This window comes from Phyllosticta citribraziliensis, assembly GCF_038025025.1.
Source record: "Phyllosticta citribraziliensis strain CPC 17464 chromosome Unknown J3D65scaffold_3, whole genome shotgun sequence".
NCBI lineage: Eukaryota > Fungi > Ascomycota > Dothideomycetes > Botryosphaeriales > Phyllostictaceae > Phyllosticta > Phyllosticta citribraziliensis.
Genome location: NW_027117340.1, coordinates 465,701 through 491,806, shown reverse-complemented (window position 1 = coordinate 491,806; position 26,106 = coordinate 465,701). Strand labels below are relative to the sequence as shown.

General features: G+C 56.2%; 9 protein-coding genes across 9 annotated transcripts; 2 read left to right on the top strand and 7 right to left on the bottom strand.

Annotated features, from left to right (window-relative positions):
- Positions 1 to 2,232: 2,232 nt before the first annotated feature.
- Positions 2,233 to 5,067, bottom strand: J3D65DRAFT_615902 (uncharacterized protein). Its single transcript, XM_066799389.1, has 4 exons — positions 4,658 to 5,067; positions 3,852 to 4,612; positions 3,413 to 3,802; positions 2,233 to 3,346 (listed from the first exon to the last, which is right to left on the bottom strand). The coding sequence occupies exons 1-4, from the start codon at positions 4,779 to 4,781 to the stop codon at positions 2,624 to 2,626; spliced, it is 1,998 nt and encodes a 665-aa protein (XP_066657556.1). The 5' UTR covers positions 4,782 to 5,067; the 3' UTR covers positions 2,233 to 2,623.
- Positions 5,068 to 5,158: 91 nt separating this feature from the next.
- Positions 5,159 to 5,894, bottom strand: J3D65DRAFT_615901 (uncharacterized protein). Its single transcript, XM_066799388.1, has one exon. The coding sequence runs from the start codon at positions 5,865 to 5,867 to the stop codon at positions 5,214 to 5,216; it is 654 nt and encodes a 217-aa protein (XP_066657555.1). The 5' UTR covers positions 5,868 to 5,894; the 3' UTR covers positions 5,159 to 5,213.
- Positions 5,863 to 7,687, bottom strand: J3D65DRAFT_615898 (uncharacterized protein). The gene is made up of 2 exons (XM_066799387.1): positions 6,866 to 7,687; positions 5,863 to 6,798 (listed from the first exon to the last, which is right to left on the bottom strand). The coding sequence occupies exons 1-2, from the start codon at positions 7,330 to 7,332 to the stop codon at positions 6,102 to 6,104; spliced, it is 1,164 nt and encodes a 387-aa protein (XP_066657554.1). The 5' UTR covers positions 7,333 to 7,687; the 3' UTR covers positions 5,863 to 6,101.
- A 532-nt stretch (positions 7,688 to 8,219) lies between these two features.
- J3D65DRAFT_241842 (uncharacterized protein) lies at positions 8,220 to 9,906 on the top strand. The gene has a single exon (XM_066794764.1). It carries the CDS (start codon positions 8,562 to 8,564, stop codon positions 9,681 to 9,683), a length of 1,122 nt encoding a protein of 373 aa, XP_066657553.1. The 5' UTR covers positions 8,220 to 8,561; the 3' UTR covers positions 9,684 to 9,906.
- J3D65DRAFT_241721 (uncharacterized protein) lies at positions 9,907 to 11,018 on the bottom strand. Its single transcript, XM_066794763.1, has one exon. The coding sequence runs from the start codon at positions 10,765 to 10,767 to the stop codon at positions 10,129 to 10,131; it is 639 nt and encodes a 212-aa protein (XP_066657552.1). The 5' UTR covers positions 10,768 to 11,018; the 3' UTR covers positions 9,907 to 10,128.
- Positions 10,592 to 12,871, bottom strand: J3D65DRAFT_615892 (uncharacterized protein). The gene is made up of 2 exons (XM_066799386.1): positions 12,398 to 12,871; positions 10,592 to 11,892 (listed from the first exon to the last, which is right to left on the bottom strand). The coding sequence occupies exons 1-2, from the start codon at positions 12,500 to 12,502 to the stop codon at positions 10,987 to 10,989; spliced, it is 1,011 nt and encodes a 336-aa protein (XP_066657551.1). The 5' UTR covers positions 12,503 to 12,871; the 3' UTR covers positions 10,592 to 10,986.
- Positions 12,872 to 13,633: 762 nt separating this feature from the next.
- On the top strand, positions 13,634 to 14,983 carry J3D65DRAFT_644556 (uncharacterized protein; the record flags this gene model as incomplete). Its single annotated transcript, XM_066802159.1, has 2 exons — positions 13,634 to 14,384; positions 14,439 to 14,983. The coding sequence occupies 2 exons, from the start codon at positions 13,634 to 13,636 to the stop codon at positions 14,981 to 14,983; spliced, it is 1,296 nt and encodes a 431-aa protein (XP_066657550.1).
- A 188-nt stretch (positions 14,984 to 15,171) lies between these two features.
- On the bottom strand, positions 15,172 to 22,294 carry J3D65DRAFT_615890 (DEAD/DEAH box helicase domain-containing protein). The gene has a single exon (XM_066799385.1). The coding sequence runs from the start codon at positions 22,066 to 22,068 to the stop codon at positions 15,394 to 15,396; it is 6,675 nt and encodes a 2,224-aa protein (XP_066657549.1). The 5' UTR covers positions 22,069 to 22,294; the 3' UTR covers positions 15,172 to 15,393.
- A 947-nt stretch (positions 22,295 to 23,241) lies between these two features.
- On the bottom strand, positions 23,242 to 25,809 carry J3D65DRAFT_600736 (uncharacterized protein; the record flags this gene model as incomplete). The annotated part of the gene is made up of 3 exons (XM_066797986.1): positions 23,242 to 23,696; positions 23,758 to 25,568; positions 25,628 to 25,809. The coding sequence occupies 3 exons, from the start codon at positions 25,807 to 25,809 to the stop codon at positions 23,242 to 23,244; spliced, it is 2,448 nt and encodes an 815-aa protein (XP_066657548.1).
- Between the last annotated feature and the right edge of the window lie 297 nt (positions 25,810 to 26,106).

Genomic DNA, 26,106 nt, shown 5'->3' with positions numbered 1-26,106 from the left:
TCCAACTCCATGCCCGACGTCTCTCGTGGCACTGACGAAGAGACCATCAAAGGCTATCGCCATCCTTTGAATCGGAGTGAGAGTCTGCGGTCGTTTGACCCCGAGTGCCGCTCAACTTGGCGTTACCAGGACGCGCTGTCCAATACTCCTCCCTCGACCAATGGCTCATTCTCAAGCAGCGTCTTCGCGTCTCCCGAGACCGCCATGGCGGGCCCCGAGGGCCACATCACCACGCTCACTACGCCTCGCACGTCTGCTGCAGCCTCTGTAGCGGCATACTCCCCACGCAGCGTGGCGAGTTTCTCGACGCAGCTGAACCAGCTTTCTCAGGAAGGACAGCGCATCCCACTCCGGATTGCGCGCCCGGTTCCACCTCACCCTGGAGCGCTGGACAACAATGCTGACGCGCGCCTCTTGACGAACGAAGGCACCAAGGCCGCCCGCGATCACGTCTTGCACCTCAAGACTTTGCGCCGCCATCTCAAGGCTCGTGGTTCTCAAGCTCAAGCTCGCCGTGCGGGCCGTCGGACTCGCAATGGTAGCGTCACTGAAGTGAGCTCCACTGCACTGAGCAGCACCGAGAACAGCGATGTCGAGGGAGTAGGTGGCACTGTACGCCGCGTCTTGCGCAGGAGCGACAGCAGCGATTGAATCGCTCTTCCAAATGCAACCACATCACTGATTGGATGACGAACGCTTCCTCCGCGGCGACCAAAATTGGATAGACTGAAATCTGCGCACTGCAGTTACCAGTTTGCAAATCACACGAACAAACACGATACATCGAACGAGCGACACGTCTACGTTACAAAGAGGGCATCCTTCGCCTCTCAAAATTGAAGCTACCGCGCGGATTTCTTCTTGTTCCGGCACTGGAGTTGCGGTGTAGCGGCGATGGTCACTACAAAAATTGCATACCCTGACTCTTTTTCTCTTATGGTCTCAATACCTCTGCATCACCAATTCCCCCACTGCCTTTCTGGCGTTTCAAGTTCAACGGGGCGGTCATTTTGACGTACGAGCGAGCAAGGCGAAAATGGGCGGTCCCACTGAGATTTTCTCTTCCTGCTCTGTTTTGCTCCACTACTGCCACTGCCCTCTCGGCCTATCAGCGCTGACGGCTCTTTTCACAAAGCGTCTTGCCACTGCGCTTTGGATAGGAACGGCGGACTCACATTCCTTTTTATACCCAACCCGCGCGTCATTTGTCCTCTTCTGCTCACGGTCTTTTTCCTTCTTTTGCTTAGTACATACAGTCGGCCTAGCTGTACAGCGCAACAGCACCACAGCGGCGGGCAAATTGTCTAGTGGCACGGATTTTCCTGCCTGCTGCGACATGGCAGATTTTCTGCTGGACCGTCAGCATGCGATGAGGGGCTGGACGGAGCCAGGCCACAGCGGGGGCACTGCCTCTTGCTTGGACTCCCCGGCTCCTTCGGACTGACTTTAGTCTGTTCAGGTCTCTCGTCTCGCCAGGAGGCTATCTCGCGCCTACCTGCCTGCCCCTACCTTGCTTTACACGACCATTCAATCAACATACATTAACCCTTCCCCCCTGCCCACTTTACACCTTTACAGTTTGATTGATAGCGGAGAGCTTAGACCCGCATGCTTTTTCTCCTTTTTCTCCTTCTCTTTTTTTCACCCTTTTCTTTTTCTTGTCAAAGCAATTTGCACTCGGGGCCTGCCTGGTTGACGGATGGTGGGAAGTGGTGGAGGTGGTGGATGGAAAAGCGGCGGCGGTAGCCGTGGAGATACATGGGCCCCCAAGTGCAGTTAACAGAGTCTGATCAGATGGATAGAACCCAAAAAATTTCCTTTTCACCTTTTGCGGCTTTGCTGCGTTTGTGATGTGGTGCTGGTGCTGGTGCTGTTGAAGAATGGTGGCCAACGAGAAGGTAGGAGAAGGACATGTGGCATGTGGCATATGATCCCGTGTCTTTCTTTTATGTGCTGTGATCTGAACGTCTTCTCCTATTTAGCGATGAGGCGAAAAGTCTGGTTTTCAGTGGATTTCGTAGACTTGGTCTCGGCAGCGGTGGCGGCGGCGGCGGCGGCGGCGGCGGCGGCGGCGGCAGTTGGGACGTTTGTTTGTCTTCTTCTCCGCTCCATCTATCGTGTGGGTTGGTAGCAGACGGCGCGATCACGACGCCGTCGGCAGTTGCACCCAGCCTTTTCTCTTTGGCAGCAACTACCTGGTCAACGGAGCCTAGACTTTTCACTTGGTATATTCTCCGGACGCATCGCATCGTCTGTACCAAGCACTGTGGCACCGCTCATAGACCAAGCTTAGATGAAGGCAATCTGTGGCCATATCATTGCCCATGCAAAGTGTTGACGCGCTGATACTAGGTGCTTGGCTCACTCTCACGGCGCGCCGGGTGCTGGTTCAGGGGGGATGGGATGGGATTTAAAGGTCTTCATTTACATGGGGGCATCGGCAGCCAGCCAGCAGGCAACGGGGGGTTTGCCGTCTGTGGCCACGAGCTGCTACTACTACTTGCTTCGTTCGATGGATCGACAGGTGGTGGTAGTAGTAGTATACGCACGTACCTCACTCACTCACTCACTCACTCTAGCCCACCGCAAAGAGCCAGCCTCAAGCCTTCCAATCCCCACTCGCTCACACAATCCAGACGCGCGAGCCGTCGCAATCGCACGTCCAGCAAATGCGGCGGCCCCTCATCTCGCGGCCCGTCCACCCCACGCCGGGAAAAGGCGGCGCGGCCCGCGTCGTGAAGTAGATGCCTCCGGCAGTTCTGGTTCTGGGCCCCGTCGGCGGAGTCCTGCTGAGGGCGGCGTCACGCGTGTAGTGGGCCTCGCTCTCCCACCAATAGACGTGCGTGGGCGGCGGCGACGCTGCGACGCGGCGCTCGGCCTGCCCGACGCGGCACTCGCCGACGGCGGCCGCGGTGCCGTCGGCGTAGTGCAGGAGGGCGCCGAGGTGGACGTGTGCGGTCTGCCAGGGCGGGCAGAGCGTGAAAGTCTCGACGCTGACGACGTTGTCGAGCGAGGCGGTGGTCATGGTGTGCGGGCTCTCCGAATGGTGGACGCTGGTAAGAGGTGGCTCGATCAAGTCGGGCCAAGCTGGGTCGGTTTGGGGTCGACGGTTCAGGATGCGATGGGTGTGTTTTTCTTGCCGCTCCGGTCGTTTGCTGCTGCACGTCGCTGCGATTTCAAAAGGCAGGCCAACGCTCGGAGCGCGGTGACCCAAGTCGCGGTAAACTATCGACGTGACCACTGCGTCACCCTCGGCCACGACGAGTGGCGAGAATCGATAGCTGCTCCGGTCTTCAGGCGGCACGTAGTGGCCGAGGAAGACCTGTCGGCCTCGACTCGTTTGAATCTGACGACGATGGGTTCAGTTGAGCACGTTGGCATGTATGGGCAGAGAATCGAGTAGTGCACGTACCACAATCAATGGTTCACCGTATTCCGTCCAGACTTCGTGCTTTTCTAGCATCCACATAGACGTGATCGACTCGCCCTCATTCAGGGGGGCAAAGTTGCAAACCGACGGGGCACCCTCGGCATCAGCCAGTATGCGTGGGGTCCGGTCCATTGAATGTATTGCTTCAATTCCATTCAGCCGGCGGTGAGTGGGAGAAAAAGTCACCATCAGTCCTATGGGATTGTGTCGAAGATCCACCGTCCTCATGGGAACACGCGATTGGTAGTTGGGAAACTTGTCGCGATCGACGAAGAAGCGGAGGTCTGTTGGCTGTGGAGGGTAGGGAGTATCCCACAACGTGCACCATGCTTTTGAAGGGCCGGCGTCCGTGATGGAAGCGACCATTAGTTCCTTGTCTACTTTAATATCATCTTTGAAAGGTAAAGGAGGTGTAGTTCACCTTGTACACGACTTGAAAAGTGGTATTCTGGGCATTCTCAGCTACCTGGTACCACAGCAACTTTCGTGGCATTGCTTTGATACTCATGTCTGCCAATGGTTCTATTCTGAGCAGTCCAAAGTCGTCCCAGACGAAGACAATCTTCTGTTTAGCGTGGGATCGCAGCACCTCTGAACCCGGCACTTTGGCGTCGTAGAATCCAGAGATGTAGGAAGAGCCGCCCACGTCGACGCGCGTGACATGGATTTCTTTTGTAAAATCAAGAACTTCGATTCGGTTGGAGGTGTCCAAGGAGTAAAGACTGTCGAGAAGTCGTTTGACTTGTATCTTATTGACCAGGCATTGCTGGTAGTAGCCTTGTGAGGTGTACTGAGCAACTTTCAAGACAACCTCCCTCGGGAGATGATGCAGATATCTGTTGATTCCTGTCTCATCAGGTGCAGTGGAAGGGGAGCGACAGTATTGGATGAGAGAGTCCTCGAACGATGCCCTTGTCATGCCCTGTCTGCGGCCGGGCGGCGATGTAAAGATGGGTTGTAGTGAGATTCCAAGCCTCCACAGCAGGCCTCCGGGAACCCAACGGCGACCAGAACCAACAACAGCACAGATGATTGCGTGGCAGGATTCGTGGACCAAGAAAGCATTCTTACAGTCGAGGTACACTTCTGCTGGTGGCAGTTCGTAAATTACGCGACCACACAATTTTGTTCCCAACCTCTTGGCCTTGAAGACCGGCGAGACTCGGTGCGTGTCCTCCACAACTGACAAGAGTCAGCTTCGGCTGGACGACTCCACGGGCAACATACCGGCTCTGACACGCTCTGGAAAAGGCGCGATGTTGCCCATGCACAGTGTGCAGTACCTGGTCCAGCGATATGTGTACGCTCGGGGCGCATCTTCTGGATCGAAGTCTGCCATGTAAAGGTACATGTATACTCGTCAGTGACCAGCGGGCAACTGATGGTTTGATGTTCAGGTACTGCGAAGAGTCGTCGAACAGACACGCAGCATAGGTAAGCGCCGAGACTCATCTAGGGGCCAATATCGACAGCCTTGTGTAAGCATCTCAGCTCGAGATGCAGGCCTTGTAGTTGCAGGCAGGATAGACTGTCGCGTGGTTCTTCATGTTCCCGCAGTCGCATATCTGGTCATGCTCACATCGATGGCACGGAAAGCATAGAGGAAGTCGTTCATCCAGAATTGACGGAAGTTCACGAAACCAGATGTAGCCGGTGAACGACAGAAGTAGCAAGCAACCTAAGCAAGCGTGCACGGACCCTGCCATGACGACAGCGCCAGACAGCCCGGAACCTGACCAACGGACCACGACCCAAGCTTCAACACAACCTTAAACCGACCACCTCAAGCTCTGAGCACTGTTCCATAATCCCCGCGAAGCGTACCCTCGCCTTTTGATCCTGACTCCAAGTCCTTCAGCGACAATGCAAATTGCTGAAATTCTGTCCGACCTCGACACGCTCCGCGTCTGCGTCGGTCTCTCCTCTCCTGCACGGAATGCATGCCACCTTGCATATTGACTACCCACCGACCTGAAATCGACAAGGAATTGACTGACAGTCCGCGCGCGAGATAGGATGCACCCGCCGCCCTCGCCCTCGTCTCCGCCTCCACAACAACGACGTACCCATTCCCAGCGCCGTCAATCGCCGCCGTGACAAAGCCGTCAGATGCAATTTCGAGATCGCAGCAGCAGCAAGGCGATACAGCAGGAGCCAACACAAGCGCAGCGTTGGATGATGATGCAGACCTGACAAGGGCAAAGGACTTGATTGCGTTGCATGAATTGTTCAAGGGCGAGGGCGGCGCCGCGGGGAAGATGGCGGAACTAAGTGAGGCGAGGGGCTTGGTGGACGCCGCCATGAGGGGGCTGTGAAGGCAGTGCCAGGAATATTGGTTGCGTTTGCTGTGGTCATGGAGTTGAGAAAGGACGAATCTTGATACCCTGGTTGCGGCTATTTTTGAAGCATTGTTATACAAATACTGCTTATGGAGCATGAATTCATATTGTCCTATTGGTGACGCATTTTGGTTACGCTCTGAACATGTCTACGGATGTGCTCTAAGGACATGGTTTTACCCAAGAAACAGACACCACGAAAAAGTACCCAAGTCTGAAAGATCTGCTTTTGACCTACCAAGAAAGCGTCAACGCTCTGACAGCGCCATCCCAAGTCGCCGGCCGCGATGCAGTCGTGAGTGATACCGTGAGGATTGTGCGATCTAATGATTTCACTTTCGCGCCTCTGCATCCGTGTCATCCCCAGCGTCGAATACGTCAAACTCTCTCGCGTCGTCCATGTCATCGCTGCTGCCGCTCTCGTCCCTGTAGTTGCCTAGGTCTGCGACATCTTCCCGAAGACTGATGTCGTCGTCCTCTTCTCTGAGAATCTCCGTCGCAAGCCCAGCTTCCGGATCGTCGGCGTATTCCCGTGCAATCTGGTCGAAGCTCCTTCTCCGTGCGCCGTCCCTTTCCTGTGCCTCCAACTCGGCGGCCCGCTTCTTTGTCTGACGGTACATGATCCAGCCAGTAAGGAATCCCGCAATCAAGCCAATTGCTATGCTGATGTAGGAAATCATCTTGGTCTTGGTGTCCATTTCCTCGCCTTTTTCTGCTAGCTCGCCAATCTTGGCGCCAACAAAGACGTGTAGGAGAAGCTTGGGAGATGCGATGGCACCTGCGGCCATGAACGCGCCCCAGTGTACTGTGGGAAAGGTGGCTATGGCGCCGTTCGAGAGCGAGTAGGGTAGGGGGCACAGGCGAATCATGATGAGCAGTTTGAGGCCATCATGCTTGAGCGTTAGGGCGAGAGCCGCGAAGCGTGGGTCGTTTGCTATCATCTTGGTAACGTAGCGGTGTAGGACCATCCGAGTCGCGAGAAAACCGGCGGTGCTGCCGACGATTGTTGCCGAGGCCACGATGAACCAGCTGTAAGATCACGTATCAATTCGACAGATCTGGAAAGCGTTGGACACAAGGGAGAGGCGCAACGCACCCATACGGGAAACCATAGACAAAGCCCGCCAGCGTCACGCAGGTTGAATAACCTATCAGCGGCGGGAAGCTGACCATGAAGGTCATGGACCACAAAATCAGCCAGCCAGCAGGTATATCCCGCCATTTCCGAGCCACAGGCGCTAGCCAGTATTTGAAAATGTGCTCGTTGTACACGAGGAAGAGGATGCCGAGGACTCCTGCGGTCAAGCCGCCCAACACAAGCAAGATTTTTTGGAGCGTTGTTAACCGCTCGTATAGCTTCAGGCCAGTTCTTTGTAGCTTGGTAGCGCCGGTGCGCATTCGGGACAATCTCGAGCGACGGCGGTCATTGCTGGACAACGACAAAGATCCAGTAGCGAGGGAGGATGAACGGCGGCGCCATTCAGGGTTGCGACGATGGTTCTCGGGAGGCTCCTCTGTGGGCAAGGCCAGGGCGCGCGGGTCGAGATTGTCGTTGGCAGGCATGACGGCGATGAGTCTTGGTGTTGAGCTATGTCCGGATGTAGCGGGCGAACGTCAAGTTGTCAGGGAAGACTCGGTGAGAACAGGACGTGTGGAGGATGATGGGAGCAGCCAGGTGTGGAAAATCCGAGGCAGTCCAAGGGTCCATTGGATGTTTTGGAGAGTAGTGGTGAGGTTGAAAGTGTTGCGCCAGAGCTGGCCGGGCTGGGGTTTGGTAAGCACTTGGATCGCGTACCGTATCGTAACACGTCATTCGAAGGGACCGGCGCGTTTTGGTCCACCTCAGGCACAGCTGCAACCTCGCCGACACTCCCTCCACCGTCTTGACCGATTGCAACAGCTTGGACGAGGACTTGCGATGACGACCTGTCGCACTGCGGCACGAGCAAGACAGCTCACGGACCTACTGCTGCACGCTCCGGCCACCATCTTTCCCTGTCGGCTGAACGCAGGACACAGCCATCCGCCAAACACGCTCGACTTCATTATGGCATGCAATCCCTCCTCTGATGTTCGGATCAGCGGACAACGTGCCTCTACAGGCTAACATCTTTGTTAAACACATCTCAATGATCGACGTCGACGTGGACTGGCCGTGATCTAGAGAAGCGCTGACGGAGTGATCATCAGGGCAAACTCCGTCGGGTTACCTACCCACTGAATTCTTAGGGCGACCCTCTACAATTTTCCGCATGCGGATCGTGTCAAGCCTCGGCTCGTCGTATTTGTTTCCATATTCAAAAAAAAATCATAATGAAACTGCAAGGACCCTCTCCGACTGAACCCTAACCTTCGGCTTTGCTTTCGCTTTGTCTGAGCGAAGAGCACACGTACCTTGTTCCCTCCATGTCTGGACTTGATCATTCTTGGCCCGATTCGGGCTGAGCTTCGCCTCGCTCGCGTGTTCTCATGGGGCTCTCCCGCTGCTCTCTGGGAGCATCCCCGCGCTCGGTGCCGTTGCTCATCTTGTTTCCCTGTTAAGCATGCTGGATGCCGCCTAATTACTATCGAGGGAGCACAACGGCGCCTACAACCCTGAGGTTGTGGGTATCCCGGAAAACCCAAGATCAAAGCCTCTACGTCTGATATAGGTAGGCTCTTTCCCCTGAACAGACTTCACCACAGACGCCTCCCCAACTCGGTGGGACAACGAGTCCCACTGCTGCACACTGTCGAGCTGGTGCCCAGCAAAAGGTTGAGACATCAATATCCTTTTTTGGCTTCGTAGTTGTATGCCTACGATGCTCGACCACACCTGCCAACGGCGACGCAACGCCGTCCGCCTTCGTCTCTACACGGCCCTTTCACCTGTATCCTACGGCTTTTCCAACGAGTACATCAAGCCGCCCCGATGCCTCGCCTGCCAGGCATCAAACAGCAGCACTCCCATGGGCCACCTCAGCACGGAATATGTCGACTCTCTTGATCTGATCCCATCGGCGCCCTCGCCGACAGCTCCAAGCCGCTCTCTTCCGTCGACCAAGAATAAGACACCACCCATCCCGCCTCCAAAAGACAGTTCTGAAGCTCGCGCGAGTCAAGCCAAGGCGAAGAAAAAGAAGAAGAAACAAACACGCCGTTCAACATCTACTCCAGCCGCTGTCCGTTCGCGCCCCAAATCCTCCCTTGCGAATGTTGATCGCACTCCGCTCCGCCAAAAAGCGTCCGAGTCGACAACAAGTCTTACGCACGTCCGACCACGGCCCCGGCCTCGCGCCCCAAAAGACTCATTGGTCGAAAAGGACGAAGACGAGAAAAAAGCATCTCGCCGCTCCACGTGGGTGCAATCGCTCGACCTCAATGCCTTTCTCGGGGGCGTGCGTCACGAGGAAGACGTCGGGCTCCCGCCGCTGCCTCCCATTCCAGCCTCGGAATCTCGAGGAGGACCCGGAAACAGCCGCGCGTCCTTCTTCTCGCGCTCTTCGCGTGTCAATCCGCGCGACACATTCCTCGATCCGGATCTCGCGAAGCCGCTGCCACCACCGCCGCCTAACGTGCCGGAGACGAAGCAAGGCGACCTACAGCATCAACTACGCTCGAACCCCAGGGCTTCGCGTAGTAGCCCGCGCCTGTCGTCCGTGTTTGGAGGTGGTGGCAAGCGCTCGTCGGCGCTGTTTGGCAGCGCGCCGCCAGAGGATAAGGAGGCCAAGGAGCGACTGCTCCTAGCCTCTTCGCCTCCATCGTCATCGTCGAGCAGTCCCAAGTCCCGCTGGTTCGATGCGCTGAGCGCGAAGGAGGTGCTCAAGGAAGGTGGTGAGCAACAGCGGAGTAGCTCATGTTTGTGGATGAAGATGGATGGGAATGGCAAGGTGAGCTACAACGGGGTAGGTATGATGGGCTTGGGCACCCTATGATTTGGTACGGGGGTGAGCCTTTCGCATTTGTCAGCTGTAGGAAAGGTGGACCCTTTTGTTCCTGGCTTTTGCCCGCTGTTTGCCTTCACCGTTGACTGGCGTTTCGGAAGATTCTCTTGCGGGGACCGACTGGCTTTCGTCATCATTGCTTCTGCGAAGCAACGTCTCTGGCATTCTTAGCTGCGCTCTTCCGAACGGTATCAGAAGCACGAATCTAATACTCTTCTTATCCGACCCGACGCTGCAAAAGCCGTGCCTCTCAGTCAAGTCGTCCGACACCCGCATCCCAACATCTCAGCCCCCAGCCTCTCCTTCCCACCGTCTCTTCTGACGAATGTCCCATCCCATCCCTCTCACCTGCAGCCCGACACACTCCGCCTGCACCGCATCACATCACACACCCCCAAACACGAGCGATTGATGCACCAAACCCAGCTGTCGCCGCTCAGCACACGCAATACTTCGACAATAGCCCCCAACCAACCATCTGCAACCGACTTTGTCCACGCAAACAAGCAACGCCTCCAAATCGTTCCGCAAGCCACATACCTGGCCCCACCGCTGCGTGCCGTGGTCCCGGAGGCCCGACAACCGAGCCGAACCGATCCGAACCTGGCGTGCATGGGCGGGCGGCGGGTGGTGCGTCCGTCATGTTACACGCGACGAGGTCGCGGTCCGGTGGTGCTTGTGCGACGCGTCGCACACGCGTGTGGGGGCCGATAGCGGGGGGGTGCTGTGCGGCGGGGAGAGGACGGGAGAAGGGAGGGGCGCGGATGAGGGAGGGAGAGGGATAGGGAGAGGGAGCGTTCGTTCGAGAGGAGCGGGTGTGGGGAAGATGAGGTGAGTGATTGCGCAGTAACTGGAGGAAGGTGAAAGCGGATGGACAGGTTGGTTCTGAAATAGGGTTGAGGATGCTTATTGTGCAGGTTAATAGGCGGCTGTGGATGCTTTGATTCATTTGATTGGGAGGTGCTGTTTCAGAAGGTTTTGATAGAGAAGATTGTATTGGCCGTTGCTTGAGTGTGTATGCCGGAAGATGCTGGTCTGTTCGTATAACTGAAGAACCCACGGTGCGTATGTACATACACCTCGCTCAGTATAGTGATGATGTATAGATACAATCTTGAAAAAGTCTCACATTTCTTATGCTGAAAAAAGCCGAAACCGCGAACCCACGAATGTTCCAAATCATAAAATAGCGCAAAGCTGTAAGGACAAGAACAGGAGGCCAAGGCCGTTATTGTGTACAAAAGCGTCCCAACTCTTGCCATCTGCCGTTCTGTCTTGCCGTCACATCTGATACTCACACGACAAAGTCGTTGGCTCTGCGCCTCTTCTGCCCCAGCCACGACGCAACCATTGCCCGAATGGCAGCAACGGTAATTTCCTTGCCGCGCTGCAAATCTCTTTCTTCTGGGCACCCGGGGACATGCAGGAACAGCACGGGCCGTTCCCCATCATCCTCGGGCGCTGCTAGTCGCCGTGGTTGCTGCGGCTCTGGTTGGAGGCCGGCATATTCTCTTTCCTTGTCCTCCTTTTGCTTTTGCTGGTGCAGCGCCCAAAACCACGCCAGCGTCGTCCAGTAGATGAAGCCGCACAGGAAGCTGCCCACGTCGTCGCTCGGCCGCACTTCGACTCTGTTCCACGGTCTCGACGTTGCTGCGCCTGCGGGTGGGGGAATCGGAACCCCTGTTTGGTGCGGCGGCGTCGAGATTGTCGTCACGTACGTGGCGCTGGAGGTGCCGTCTCCGACTCCTTCGATGTCGGCGCACAGTGATCGCCAGCGTCGCCATATGTCCTCGAAAGGCAGTGACGTTGCCAGGCGATCTGGGTACGAGCAAAGTTTCCCATCTCCCTCGGTAAATGCCTTGAGATGGCTCGGCCACTGCCTGTCTGAGTCGACATCTGTCCAGCGCTGGCCGAGGACGTCCTTGTTGCGACCATATCCAATGCGCACACTCGACCGCTCCAGGGCAAAGTAGTTACGACCGGCGGCGAGACCAAGGTGCAGCACGAGATCGGGGGTTCGAGCAGAGAGTATGGTGGGCACGATGGTCGCGGTGGGGTGGTAGGCCACAGGAAGAGGAGAGGGGTGGATAATGAGTCGAATTCGAGGATTTGTAGGTTCGCTCGGGTCAGGAAGGAGTGTTGTTGGTAGAAGTTTGGTAATTTCGTGGGAGGGATTGATTGGGAACTGGGCCAGGAAAGGCTAGCGGTTCAATTGTTAGCATTTTCTGGCCTGTTTGAGTATCCCCTCTTTTACATCGTTCAGGGCCTACGAAGCAAGCAAGCTGAAGGCGTGAAAGGGGCGTAAGACTGAAAGAGAAAGAGAATAAAAAAAAAAAAAAAAAAACAACCCCCAAAATAGTCGAGCTGCATGAGGCACTTACGCCTCATCGCTCTCATGGAACGGAAGGCCGTAAGCAAGCAAAGGCGCGGGTATGACGGCATCATGATGGAGAAAAAGGTCCGAAGTGCAACATCCGAACGTGTGGAAACAAAACAATGTACGGAAAGAAAGAATGACGAAAAGCAGGAAGACAAATGTGCAATGACAATGGTGCACACGTAAGGGGCTTGTGGGCTAGGGTGGCACGAGAGACATGTCGAGTTACATGTCAACGTGGTGGAGCCATGGAAAACGCAGTGGAACATGTTTTGGCAGAGGGAGATTATGCATGAGCATTGGGCATAAACGCAAAGGCAAGACTTACGCCAAAGCCCGTCACAAGCACGGTTACTTCTTCAGGAGCAGTTTCTATATCCTGATGCTGCAGGACTAGGTCGGCGGCGGGCGGTTCTGTCCGGACATCTCCCATGGCTTCGAAGGGCAGAACAAGTCTCGTGACGGGTCAAGACGTTTTTAGAGCGTGTGAAATGCAGACCTTGCGAGCAGCTAGACTATGGGGCCGGTAGCAAGAGCAAGCGCCACGTGGACGAGCAAGGAAGCCGTGTATTAATGGGATGGATATGGCGTTCAGGACGACGGGAGTGGTTAAAGCGGGGAGATTCCAAGAGCGGGGGCGGAAGCAGGCCGAGGAGGGCACTAGAATAGCTCGAGAAGGACCAAATGGGCGACTTGACTTGCAAAGAGAGCGAGCAAAACGAGTGGCCGAAGCCGTCAAGCCTAGCAGGGACGAGGGAGGTCTGGTGTTGTTGAGAGGAGCGCAGGCAGTAAGGTAGTTGAGTGACGTTCCAGGTCCAGTTCCAGTTCCTACCGTACCCCGCTCGCTTCCTTAGGTTCCTTCGACCTCTCCCTCCCTGCTCTCAGGCCACGCCCGATAAGAGATAAGAGATGCACGTGATGCGCCCGTGACCGCGACCGTCGTAACCGTGACCTGAGCTAAGCTTTGGCTGACATAAGCCTCGCATGCTTCACGTACATACACTTTTCCACAAACCGGGTTCCAAGACAACGACCTGACCACGACGACAACTTCAATGGAATCTCCACTGCTTCTCGTACGAGGCCCAACCAGACACCACCCGGTGCCGTTCATCCGCAGCGCCCCCTTTGTCCACCACCTCGCCAGCTTCGCAACCCCGACCTCTCGGCATGCCGACCCGGGCGCCACTGGGCGGCCCTAGGTGAGATCGCCCTTTTCGGATATGCATCGTCATATTGCTCCCAAACAGCCAATCCCCGTCCTGAGGGCCCGCTTCCGTCGGCCCTCATCCGACGCCCTCATCACCATGGCAAGGACAACACCCTGGGCAGAGCGTCCTCGCACGAGGCTTCGCTCTCGACTCTCTCCGATGTCTTGCGGCGTAACCTCCTTCATTTCTATATAGTCTCGGGAATTCCGTCTTGTAAATCAATCTTTTCTTGTTCATCATCAAGAGCATCCGAAGCCTCTGTACACTTCTCTACCATCGACGTCATCAACTATTACTTAACTCAAATACCCCAATTTCTTCCGTCTTCATCGACAATCAACTCAGAAAGAACCATGACAACCAACAACACCACCAAGTCCTTTGACGTTGCCGTCGTTGGCGGCGGTATTGCTGGTCTCTGTTTGACCATTGGCCTCCTCAAGCACAAAATTCCCGTCACGCTCTATGAATCCGCCGCGGCTTTTGGCGAAATCGGCGCCGGTGTGGCTCTCGGCACCAACGCAGTTAACGCCATGGAATCAATCGGCCCCGATGTCAAGGCCGGCTTCGAACGGGTCGCAACATTCAACCAATGGGAGTCGAAAAACAACATCTGGTTCGACTTTCGCCGTGGTGTAGGCCACGGCGCTCACAGCGGTGCCGACAAGGACGCAGGCATGGGCGAGCTCATCCACAGCGTCCAGACCCCGCGACCCTCGGCCTACGTCCACCGCGCACGCTTCCTCGACGAATTGGTCAAGCTTGTGCCAGACAGCATCGCAAAGTTTGGCAAGCGCCTCTCGGACATTGAGAACCTATCCGACGGCAACGTCAAGCTCAAGTTCCATGACGGCACCGAAGCCGTTCACAGTGCCGCTATTGGCTGCGACGGCATCAAGAGCCGTACGAGGCAGGTTGTCCTTGGCGAGAACGACCCAGCTGCAAAGGCCGTCTTTTCTGGAAAATACGCGTATCGCGGTCTCATCCCCATGGACCAAGCTGCTGAGCTGCTGGGCGACGAGCTTGCACGCAACTCGCAAATGTACCTTGGCTACCACGGCCACGTGCTGACCTTCCCTGTCGAGAAGGGAAAGACGATGAACGGCAAGTCTATCCCCGCATTTCATTCTTGAATCGCTCTCTAACGTTCCCCCGCAGTCGTCGCCTTTGCCAGCAAACCGAGTTGGGATGATCCCTCTTGGGTCGTGTCCACCACAAAGGACGACCTCCGCAACGACTTTGCCGGCTGGTCCTCGCACGTCCAGTCCATCATCACTCTGATGCAAAAGACGGACATTTGGGCCCTCTTCAACCATCTGCCAGCCAAGACGTACGTCCGCGACCGCATCGCCATCATCGGCGACGCCGCGCACGCTACGACGCCCCACCAGGGCTCTGGTGCCGGCATGGCCATCGAAGACGCGTACGTCTTGGCCGAGATTCTGGGTGGCGTCTCGTCTGCCGACCATCTCCACGCTGCGTTCAAGGCGTTCGAGCAGGTCCGCATCGAGCGCACCCACCGGCTCGTCACCACCAGCCATGCGTGCGGCCAGCTGTACGACTTTGAGCTCAACGGCGTCGAGGACAATGTCGACAAGATCGCCGAAGACCTCCGGACGCGCATGGACTGGATCTGGAACGAGGACTTGGAGAAGGAGGTGGCGCACGCAAAGGCCATCTTTGAAAAGACTTCGAAGTTGTAAATCGTCCCACTTAGAGAGCATTGAGCGAAGGTGATAGGGGTTGGCTTGCATGGTCAGCGGAGCGGGTTGTTTTCGGCATTTTTGGCATTGCGTGGGCGTTTTCCTTTCTTGACGGCCGTTCTCCACTAATCTCTTGACGCGTTCATGTGGAGTAGTAGCATTCAATCTTTATCATTTTAACAGAATGGCCGGCGCATCCACCAGTCAGCTCGCGTGAGAGGCCTAGAAAGTAGCCCTCGAAATCATCATGGTGCAAGACGCAGATTTTTAGCATGAGGAGTTAGGATTGCCAAGTCTACATATACATACTTGAAAGAGAGAGAGATCCGCTTCAACGCCCACCAAATTCAAACGCCGTTTTGCATTATTGCCCAAGCAACTGACCAACCAAGCGACTATTCAACAGCTCTCTACTCTTCTTCGTCCTCCTCTTCGTCCTCATCCTCATCCTCATCCATGCCCTCAGCCGCCGTGACCTTGAAAGTCGGCGCCTGGTCAACGCCCATGTAGCTATCGCTCATCAAGTAGAGCGTCAGCTCGTGCTCGCCCTCCTTGGGAACGACGTATTCGAGGCGCGTCTTGAGTTCGCGACCGACAGTGACGCGCTTGATGGCGAGCAAGCTGCGCTCCTGCTCGTCGCCGACGACGAGCCACCAATTCTCGCTCTTTTGCGCGGGGAAGAAGGGCGCGTGGACCTCGCCCTTGGGCGCCTCGTCCTCCTCGTCCATCTCGCGCGTGATGGTGACGGCGAGATACGCCGGCGCGCCCGCGACGATGTTGTCGGGCTCCTCGACGACAAAGTCGATGGACAGGTCCGGGTAGTATTCGTTGACGAAGCGGGCCGCGTCGGCGAGCTGCGCCTGCTCGAAGCCGAGCGCCTTGACCAGCTTGCCGTGGCGCTCGTCGTCTGGATCCATGGCTTCAATGAAGTCGGGAATGTCGCGCACTCCGAGTGACGACACCTTGGATGCCAGCGCGTCGTCAAAGTGCGGGATCTGCTTGAGCGGCGAGTCGCGGTCCCACATGGCTTGCACCGCCATTTGGCTGATTTCCATGGCGTTCATGGCGTTGAGGTGGCCTTCGGAAGAGAGCACGTCGACCGTGGCACTGAGCAAGGGAAGTACCTTGCGCAGGATGGTTTCTTGATCCTTGGCCAGGTCGATGGGGAGCTGCATGCGCGAAAAGTGCGCTTGGAGGAGGACAAAGGCCTTGAAGTGCGGCGACTCGTCCGACCCCGACGCCATCTTGACGGGAAGGCGGTCGTGGATTCGGCGCAGGATTGTATCTTCGTGTCGCCGTATTTGGACGCTCTCGAATTCAGTTGCCGAGGTAATAATTTCGAGGATGCCCTTAAGCTTGGTGCGCGCGTTGAGCGACAGCAGGAAAGTCTGCATCGTGATGAAGGAGATGTTGTAGTAAGCCGCAATCATGGCTGGGTTGAGAGGAGCAATGCTGTCGTCTTCTTCGTCAAGCTCGATAATCTTGGCGTCGACCAGGTCCTTGATGGTCGCCTCGACGAGCTCGGACAAGTGCGCGCTGAGCCCCTCATGCGAAATGTCCGTCAGTCCGTAGTAGCTTGGGTTGGCAAGCAGCCTCCGGTAGAAGTAGGTGTAGGTGGACCAGTCAACGGCGTCTTGAGTCGAAGTGATCATACGAGTGCTGATCTCGGCGACAAATGCATCGTGCAGGTAGACTTGGAGGTGCGACTCAATTGGCAGCGACTCGTTCAAGAACTTTTTGTAATAGTCGCGCTTGACCGCGGGCAGCATCAAGACACCCCTGCTGATCTTTTCGTCGCCTGCTCTGCCGGCCTTGCCAAACATCTGCAGAATCTCGGTCAGGGGGTAGTCGATGTACCTGTGCTCCCTGCCTTCAAAGAACTGCGTGTTCATGACAACGACAAGGTGGGCATTGACGTTGATCTCCCAGCAGCAGTCCCTCGACACAAGGAGCACCTGAATGGCGCCAATGCGGAAAAAGTGCTCGACGGCCTTCTTATCGAACGAACTCAGGGCCTCATGGAAGTAGCCAATGCCGTGAGAGAGCGACTCAGCCAGCGCCGGCTCGTTGATTCTCTCAAGAACAGGCTGCATCTCCTCGATAGGGGCATGCAAAAACCGATCTTCGTCGTCGTCGGCCACGCAATTTGCCAACAGGTCCAGCGCGGTGTTACGGACCTGCTTCCTGCTGGGCACAAAAATCATGGCGGGCTTGTCGGGCGACAGCTGCAGCACAGACTGGTAAGCTGGCTTGGCCATAGCCAGCATGAGCGATGGGAAGTGGGGAATGGTGAATGATTGGATGTGCAGCTCCAGAGGGACGGCGCGGACGTGCGGGCTGAAGTTGAAAATGGTCTGCTTCGTTGCTCCAATCCACTCTCCAATATCGCGGGCGTTTGCGAGGGACACGCTGAGGCCGACGATGCGCATTTCCGACTCGAGCTGGAGCGTCATGGCGTGCATGCGGGATACCACGGTCTCGTATGTGTGTCCGCCTTGACCGCCGATCATTTGCAGGTCGTCGGCAATGAGTAGCTTCACGCTCTGGACGTTTTTGCGGCGCTGCCACTGCCTTGAGATAACATCCCATTGGGCGGGAGTGGCAAGGATCAAGTCTCCCTGCTCGAGAAGTCGAAGATCGGCCGTCGTTTCGCCTGTCAACTTGACAATACTCTTCCCGCCTGCGACCTTAGCGAGGCGCTGTTGCCAGTCCTTCAGCCTGTTATCGACGAGCTCCTGGAACGGTGCAAGGTAGACTGCGCGCCCCTCATCCGACTTGGACCAGTGACGCAACAGAGAAAACTCGGCGCAGACCGTCTTTCCCATTCCCGTTGCAGCTCCAACAAAGACATTCTCGTCCATCTGGAACAGTGAAGGGAAAGTTTGCGTTTGGACCTTGTTGAAACGCTCCCAGTCAGGGTAAAGAGCCTGGAAGTCCGGCCTCTTGAGAGCAGCCACCGGAAGGGGCTGCATGTCCAACAACGGGGTGGGCTGCGGGAACTTCTCCGGAAGGATCAGTTTCTGGAAGCTGACGGCAATTTTGGTCTCCGAATGCATCCACCTGTCTGAGACGACGCTGATAAAGTAGTGAGGGGGCATAGGCTCGGTGATGGGAACAGTAAACTCGACGAGGTGTTCGTTCATCTCCGACATGGCGTACTCGCGGCGAAGCATGAACTGGTCGTGGAAGAGAATCTCCTCGCCATCACAGTCCTCGACGATGATCCAGAAGCTCTCGGCGGTCCCGTGAAGGGTTTCGTCCCAAACAAAGTTGGGCGTGATGGTCAATTCCATGCGGAGCATAGTGCGAGTCATGGGCTGGACGTGGGCCTGGATCTCAAGGCGAGGGAACTTCTCAACAAGCCCGCAAACAGTGCGTCCGGCACGAGGCAGACCCATCATCTCTCCCATGCGCGGTGGGTCGAGGTCAAAGTAGCTGGACCAAGGGACATCGATGCGCTCGGCCTTTTGGACAATGTCGCGAGGGCAGCTGGGAAACTGGCGCAGCGGAGACATGGTCGGCCACATGCGCTTCTCGGCCATTTTGCAAAGGTCCAATGCCGTCTTTGCAACGGATGCCCAGTTCTTCTTGAGGCAAATCTCGAAGATGGCGCGCAGGATACGGCCGGCCGATTGCGTAACGTACACCAAATCAGCCATCAAAGCAAGACCCTCGAGCTTGAGGCGCGAGATGTAAGCTTGAAGCAGGACGTTGATCTTGGCATGCGGCTCCTCGATACTCTCTTTGACAGGAATAGGTACACGACCCAGGAGCTTCGCCAGCTCAACCTTCTCGTCCTGGCGAACCGGAATGTACTTGAACTCATCACTGAGCGCAAAGACTCGGAAGAGCTCAATGGTAGAGATGTTGGGTTGGATGTGCAGATTGTAGGTGAGCATCGAGCTGTGGGTGATGTAGTAGTGCGAGGCGATGCGACCCAGCTCAGTAGCTTGCAGTCTGCCAGATTTCTTGTCGTACTTGACGAGGCTCGACTTTTCCAATACAACAGCGGCAGAGTGAATCAGATCCACGCGCTTTTGCTCCAGAGACTCGTCATCTTCGTACTCGGCTCCCACGCTGTACAATCCAGGAGAGCGCAGCATCCGCACGTAGAGATAGGTGTAGCCAAGCCACTCGACCGCTTCGTCGCGACTGCGCACGTTGCCCAGGACAATCTCGGCGTTGAGGTTATCCGACAATCTACTCATGAACTGTGACTCGATTGGAAGTTGCTGGTTCATAAGAGACAGGTAATACTGCAGCTCGGTTTGCGTTGTGATGATGATACCTTCACCGTACGTGTCGTACTGGGGCCGGCCGGCACGTCCAAGCATCTGAAGCACATCCTGAGGACTCAGCTCAACCCAGCTACCCTTTTCGGGCGAATAAATCTGCGTGCCCTTGATGATGACCGTGTGAGCGGGCAAATTGACACCCCAAGCCAGTGTCGCGGTACAGACGAGGACGCGTAGCGATCCGTCAGCGAAGAGATCCTCGACCGAAGTACGGTCAGCGCGGCTCATTCCAGCATGATGGATACCAAAACCATACGGCATGAGGTCCTTTAGATCGGAATTTTGCACGCCGTCGGCTTCCGTCCGCAGGATCTCTCGACTAGCCGCATCGCTTCGTATGACTTGGCCAATCGTCTCGAGCTCCAACGCCTTGTCCCGGATGTACTTCGCAGTCTTGGCCGTCTCCTTTCTGGAGTGCACGAAGATCAACATCTGGTTGTCTTGTTGGCCGACCTGTTCCAGAACCTTGTTGTAGCAGACGTCGTTCATGATCTTGAGCTGCTTGATAGCCTTCTTGTCTGTCACACCGATGAACTCTTGCTTGAGGGGACAAGGCCTGAAACTGCCATCAAAATGGAAGAGACCCTTGATCGGGTCGACACGGAGGAAGGTGGCGACGTCTCGGTAGTTGGGAAGCGTAGCACTGAGACCGATGATTCGGACTGGGTCGCCAGTCTGCTCCACGCGGCGTATGGTTCTGCTAACGATGCTCTCCAGAACGGGACCACGGTCGTCGTGCAGCAAGTGAATTTCGTCGATACAAATCAGGCGGACCAAGTTGGTATAGCTCGTATCCGTAGCCTTGCGAGTGATGACGTCCCACTTCTCTGGCGTAGTGACAATGACCTGCGTGTCCGCAATTTGTTGCTTCGTAAGTTGTCGGTCACCAGTCAGCTCGGAAACCTTGATGCCGTACGGCTCAAGCCTCTTTCCGAAGTTGCCAACTTGCTCTTGGACCAGGGCCTTGAGGGGTGCAATGTAGATGATCTTGAATTCGTCAAGGTTGATCTCGCCCGTTTCTGGGTTCCTGTGCTTGCCGATTTCGCGGAGCATCGTCAACATTGCCACGTTCGTCTTACCAGATCCAGTAGGAGCGCAGATCAGCATGTTGCCATCGTCGTTGAAGGCTGTGGGGTAGCAGCGGGTCTGGATGCGGTTCAGGCTCTTGGACGAGCCGAATCCAACCCTCGCCCATTCAGGTAACTCGGAGACTGGCATGTCCGGAGGGTCGTTGGGGTCTCTCTTCGGCTTTGGAGCAGGGACATGAATTTCTTCATATCCCTTGAAAGTCCGCTTGGTCGATCCTTGAGGCAGCTTGACGTTGGGATTTGTCATGAGGTGGTTGCCCTGGTCAAAGACAAGATTCTCCAGGTTGATGAGGCGCTTAGGCTGGAGCCCGCCCACCAAACCTCTTTCGCCGGCATCGACCATCTTGGTATCCTCGGCCTTGGGGACGTCCAGGTCCATGAGATCCAGCTTCATTTTCTTCTGAGTCGGCGCGTCGGCTGGCGCTTCTTCTCTTGTCTTCAGCTCGTTCAAGATCTTTCGGTGCCCGTTTGCAATCATCTCCCGCTCGACAGCTGCACGCGCGCTGTGGTCATCTTCAACTCGTCGCCACCTGGTCACCCACACAATCTTGTCCCTGTTGTTCAGCAATTTCGAAATCAAGTCATGGTGGTCCCAGTCGAAGAGATCCATGAGATGATTTTCAATCTCGCGAGGGTCTTCCTCCACCGTCCCGTCTTCAAGCTCGCCTGCCAACAACTGCAGCGCTTTTTGAGACTTCTCCTGCTGGATATGCGCATCTTCGTATATGTGACCGATTTGACGTTGTAACCAGTAGGCGTCGATCTCATAGGCTGGGATGAGTTTGGTGTCCTTGTCTTTTCCGCCCTCGGCAGACCCATCGATGACCATGCCATCCTCGTCAAGCTTGGCTTCTTCCTCCTCAGGCACGATTCCTCCGCCAGCAGCTACCGCTTCTTCTGCGCCATTCCGATCTGCGAATTCGCCGTCCTCCTCGTCGGAAGTGTCGTTTTCGTCCCGAACCTCGAATGTCTGACCTGCGTCTTCTTCATCCTCCTCTTCGTCGAACACGACCGCAACACCCTGCCTGTCGTCCAGATCAGCACCGGCTGCCCCTGCGCCACCATCGCCCATCTCTTCATCCTCATCCTGCGCATCGTAGTCCGTGATCTTTTTCCCCAGGTTGACAAGCTCGTTGAACTCTTTGCTTCCCATGCTGATTCCCAAAATGTCATCAACCTCCTTCTTGCGGTCGAAATCCTTGAGATTTTCGTCCTTGAGGTACTCCAGCACCGCATCGGCCGCACTCCTGACGACATGGTTCGGAACATCGCCCAAATGCCTCCCCACAATCGTCGTGATGAGATCGTACGTCGCCCGAGTCGCCGGCGTCCGGGGCCGGTACCGCAGGTCCTCGACGAGCAGGTCCGCCTGGCTGAGGATGCCCGCGCCGCGCGTCTGGTTGCTCTCCGCGCCGCCGCGCTTGCGCTTGCGCTCCCGCTCGAGCACCTCGGCGCCTTCGTCGATGTTGCCCCGCTGCAGCCCCTCGAGCGCGTTCTTGGGCTTCTTCTTTTGTGTCGGCGCCGCGTCGCGTGCTACCCGCCCGCCCATTTCCTTGATGCTGATGCGGCCTGCCAGCGACTCGGGGTCGCCGGTTGCTTCGTCGGTGCGGCGAGACACGAAACGTCGGTCTGCCTGCAGCACCAGGTTGGACATGGCTGCATACTTGAACTGCGCCAAGTTTGGCTGCTTTTGGTCCGCCATGCTGGGCTATTACTGGATGGGGTTGTCGCTACTGCGATGGGACGGCGTGGCGATGAAAGGCGTGGTGGGATTTGCGAGGTTCGACGACGGTCGGGTGGATTGGGTGATAAGGAGCGCGTTTAAGTTCTCATTGCCTGCTTGCTGGCCCTGCAGCAGACGAATTGAGAGCTGGTCGGAGTGAGGTGAAGGTTGATTTGGGGATGGGTGGGAGGTTTGGTTACGGTGATGCACGCGAAGACAGCTTGACGCGAAAATGCTGGAGCACCGACTCGCCCCCGGCACTTGGCACCCGCAAGTTGCGCTTTGCCTCTTTCGCACTAGCTTCGCGACGGCATCTGTTCTCCATTAACCTTTCTCGTGTCACACACAGGGAGGATTTTTCGTTTTCTTCGCTGAAACTACTTTTACGTGTAGGGTGCATTCAAACACACAATCAGCTACCCAGAAGGAGCATTCGACCCAACGCCATTTGTTTTATGCACGAGGAGCATTCATTCGCAGATGTATACGGGAACAAGGAGCATTCAATGAATACAGCGCTCATGTATAGGAAGCATTCGACCCAACGCTGGTGGTGTATGAGGAATATTCGTTCAAAGACGTAAACAGGAGCAGGGAGCACTCAACCGAGCTCTCGCAAACGGACAAGGAGCATTCAACCACGCACTCCTCTTCGGAGAAGAAGCGTTCATCTGAGCGCGCGCATACGGGTAAGGAGCATTCGTCCATCCAAGCGCCGCAACTCATGGACCATTCCATCGAGCACTCGCATGCTGACAAGGAGCATTCTTCCATCCAAGCGCCGCAACTCATGGACCATTCAACCGAGCACCCGCATCCGGACAAGGAGCATTCATGCGTATCACGACCCCAATTTTACAGTCTATTTTTTTGGTATTTTCTATCTTCGTTATCTGGGCTAAAGCCTGCACTTTTTCACCTAAATGACCCGCACTATCCCTGACCCGCCCAGTAAGAGGGCACCACCTGCCCAAAACTGAAGTAGTCCAGCCAAAGAAATCCAACCAATCAGAAGCCAAAGTCATCCCCTATCCATGCCCAATTTTCATATCCACGCCTGATTTTCATATCCACTCCTGATTTTCACGTCCACTTCTGCTTTTCATATCCACGCCTGCCTTTCATATCCACGTCTGATTTTCATATCGTTGCTCATCCACCACGCGAGTAGCGGGTGTCCTCAACTTCCCTGACTGTGGTTGGATAGCCCATGGAGTCGGCCGAATCCACGTCCCTGACGTCGACGAGATGGTACGAGCTACGGCTGCCTGCGTAACTGCTACCGACGTTGGCGCTGTCCTGAGTCCAAAGTCTCGCGCTGTGCGCATGCGAGCTCGGAGCCGAAGTACGTGAAGCCGAAGCTCCCAAGTAGCCCGTAGAAGGTGGTCCTGAAGATTGCAAGTAGGCTGTAGAAGGTGGACCCGAGACCCGAGTCGGACCCATCGACATTGGGGCTCGTGGGTGTACAGTCAGGGCGATGGGCTCTCTGCCTAGACCACGGTACATGTACGCGGAACTGTCGGTTGGCTCGGAAGATGGGATGACATGTCTCGGAGCTGTAGGCAACGGTCGAGGCGCATCGTACCAGTAGCGTCCGCTCATGCGCTCTATTATCAAGTCAGTGTTTCATCTTCCAATGCGAAGCTAAGCTTTTACGTTGGTACTCACCGGCTTCATCGCTGAAATGTCCATCGTAGCCCCTGCGTCCGCGAGCTTGCTCGTCTCGGGGTCCTGGAGGGAGGCGGACACGCAGTTCATCTTCATAGTGTAGATCATCAGCCCTGCGACTCATCTGGTGGGCCTGCATATGCCTCCGTGGCGAGATGCCCGGACGAGAGGGTCGCCTGCCAGAGCGAACTACGCTTGTGCTCCTGGTATCGTGGGTTCTGGCCCTTGGAGTTTCTGGCGGACTGGATGCTGGGTAACTGACCCACGAAGTGTGTGTGCGTGCGGCCTGTGAGCCGTGCTGCGAACGAGAGGCTTGCTCAGAAGCTTCGGTGCGGGTCTTTGGTAGCGGAGGCTGTTCGACGGAAAGCCTGCTCATATGAGCGGACGGGGGAGATGGCGCTCGCGTCCTTGACTTGGACCTGGTGAAGAAGCCGTGGCGAAAGGCCCGAGGGTGGCTCCTCAGCTTCTTCTCGGCTTCACTAATGTGACGAACAGTCGTCGGAGTCTTGGCTGGAATGTCTTCTGAAGGCAAAAACGAGCGATGCGGAGCGCGTTCGTCCCACTCCCGCATCCTCACGACCGTTCGGCTCCTGGGTCTCCTTGAATGAAATGGAGCTGTGTCCTCAATGGTGATCCGGACACGGCTGTCAGATCTGGTCCTGCCGCCACTGCCACGGCGATGACCTTCCATTTCCTGAATATTGATGGCAACCCGGCTATCAGAATCAATCCTTGGTCGACCATGGTGCTTTTGGCGCGTCCTGCCGCGCTCTTCTTCATTGACTCTCTCCATCTCCATGAAAGGATTTCTTCCAGGCCTGTTTATGACGACCCTTTCTTCCTCGTCACTGGAAGCCTTTGAAGTCTTGCACTTGCGACAGACACCAGACTCAATGGGATGTCCAGACTCCACCGGATGAAGCTTGTGATACTTCCTTGAACGAGGGGAGCGACAGACCGAGCAGAAGTGGTGTACCTCGTAGGCATGTCCATGATGAGACAAGTGGCGGCTCGCAGTTATGACTGGCGAGTCCTGAACATGGGTGATTTTGATTTCCTCGTCGAAATCGGCCTGGGCTGATCTGGACCGAGAAGAAGAAGGAGAGCGGAGAATCGGAACGGGGTATGAGTAGCGTCTCGTGGGCACGGAAGCTCCGCGAGAGGCCAAAACATACCCATACATTTCATCTGTGTCCAAAGGTGCATAGTGTCCGGTTGTAGGGGAAGGCAAATACTCGGCTGGAGGCTCAAGTTCGTATGGCGAAAGGGGTGGAGGAGCCATGGTCGCAAGTTGTGAAGAACGGCATGCAGGTACTGATGGAAAGGATGCAGGTCTATCGGGTTGCCGTCTCGACTTCAACCTCGGCAGCCTGAGACTTCTGAAGCGAAATCCGGGGAATGGCCTTGCAATTCTCGACCTTGTCTCAGGCAGCGGACCGGTTAACGCTTGTTCCGGCAGACGGGCCGCAGAGTTCTGGTGGTCCTTTCTACGCCGGACTGCCCTTGGTTCCTCGGGCGTGATCTCGGGTGAGTGCGAGCGATGACGTTCAGAGAGTGCAAACCGGACTCTCTTGACTGGCTTGCGATTGACCTTGGCCTCGGGTGAAGCTACGACAAACTTTGAGGAGGGTTTTCGCAGCGAGGAGGGACGTCGTATCGAGGAGGGACGTCGCAGCGAGGAGCGATATCGCAGCGGTGGCTCGGGCGAAGATGAGGACGAAGACGAGGTATCAGACGACTGTGGAGGTGGAGGAGGCGACAATGGCGTGGGACGAGGGATCGGGGGAGGTCGATTCGCAGGGTACGCCGGGCTTCGCCAATGGAATCAACTTTCTGTCTAGCAAATAGAAGCGGGTGAAAGTAGACTTACTCGGAGCTGTCTGGCGCAATGTAGAAATAAGTAGGTTCCAGAGGCAATTGGAAGACCACCGGGGTTTGATTGTCAGGTAGGGTGGGTGCACCAACTGCAACGACAGTGGACCAGGCCTTGGAGGAGTCAGGACAGGTTGGGGTTGTCGGATGCAGAGAGATCGTTCGCTTGGAGGGGTCCATGTCTTTTTATGCCAGGCACTGGCCCAGCTGATTTTCCGTGGAAGGTGCACTGCGGCTGCGCCGAGAATGATGTCGTCGTATCACGATGATGTCGCCGTCGGTGGTTGTTGGTTGAAGGTGGGAGGACGGCGAGAGCAGGGCGGCGCGAGACGAAGTCGTGGCGATGCCGTCCCAGGTGCCTTCTCTATATACTCCAAAACCACCACCAGACACCAAAAGGGGCTTAGGGCCGGTGGGTTCGGCGGAGGGCGGGCGCACGGCGCGAGACGACGTCGCGGCGATGCCGTCCCAGGTGCC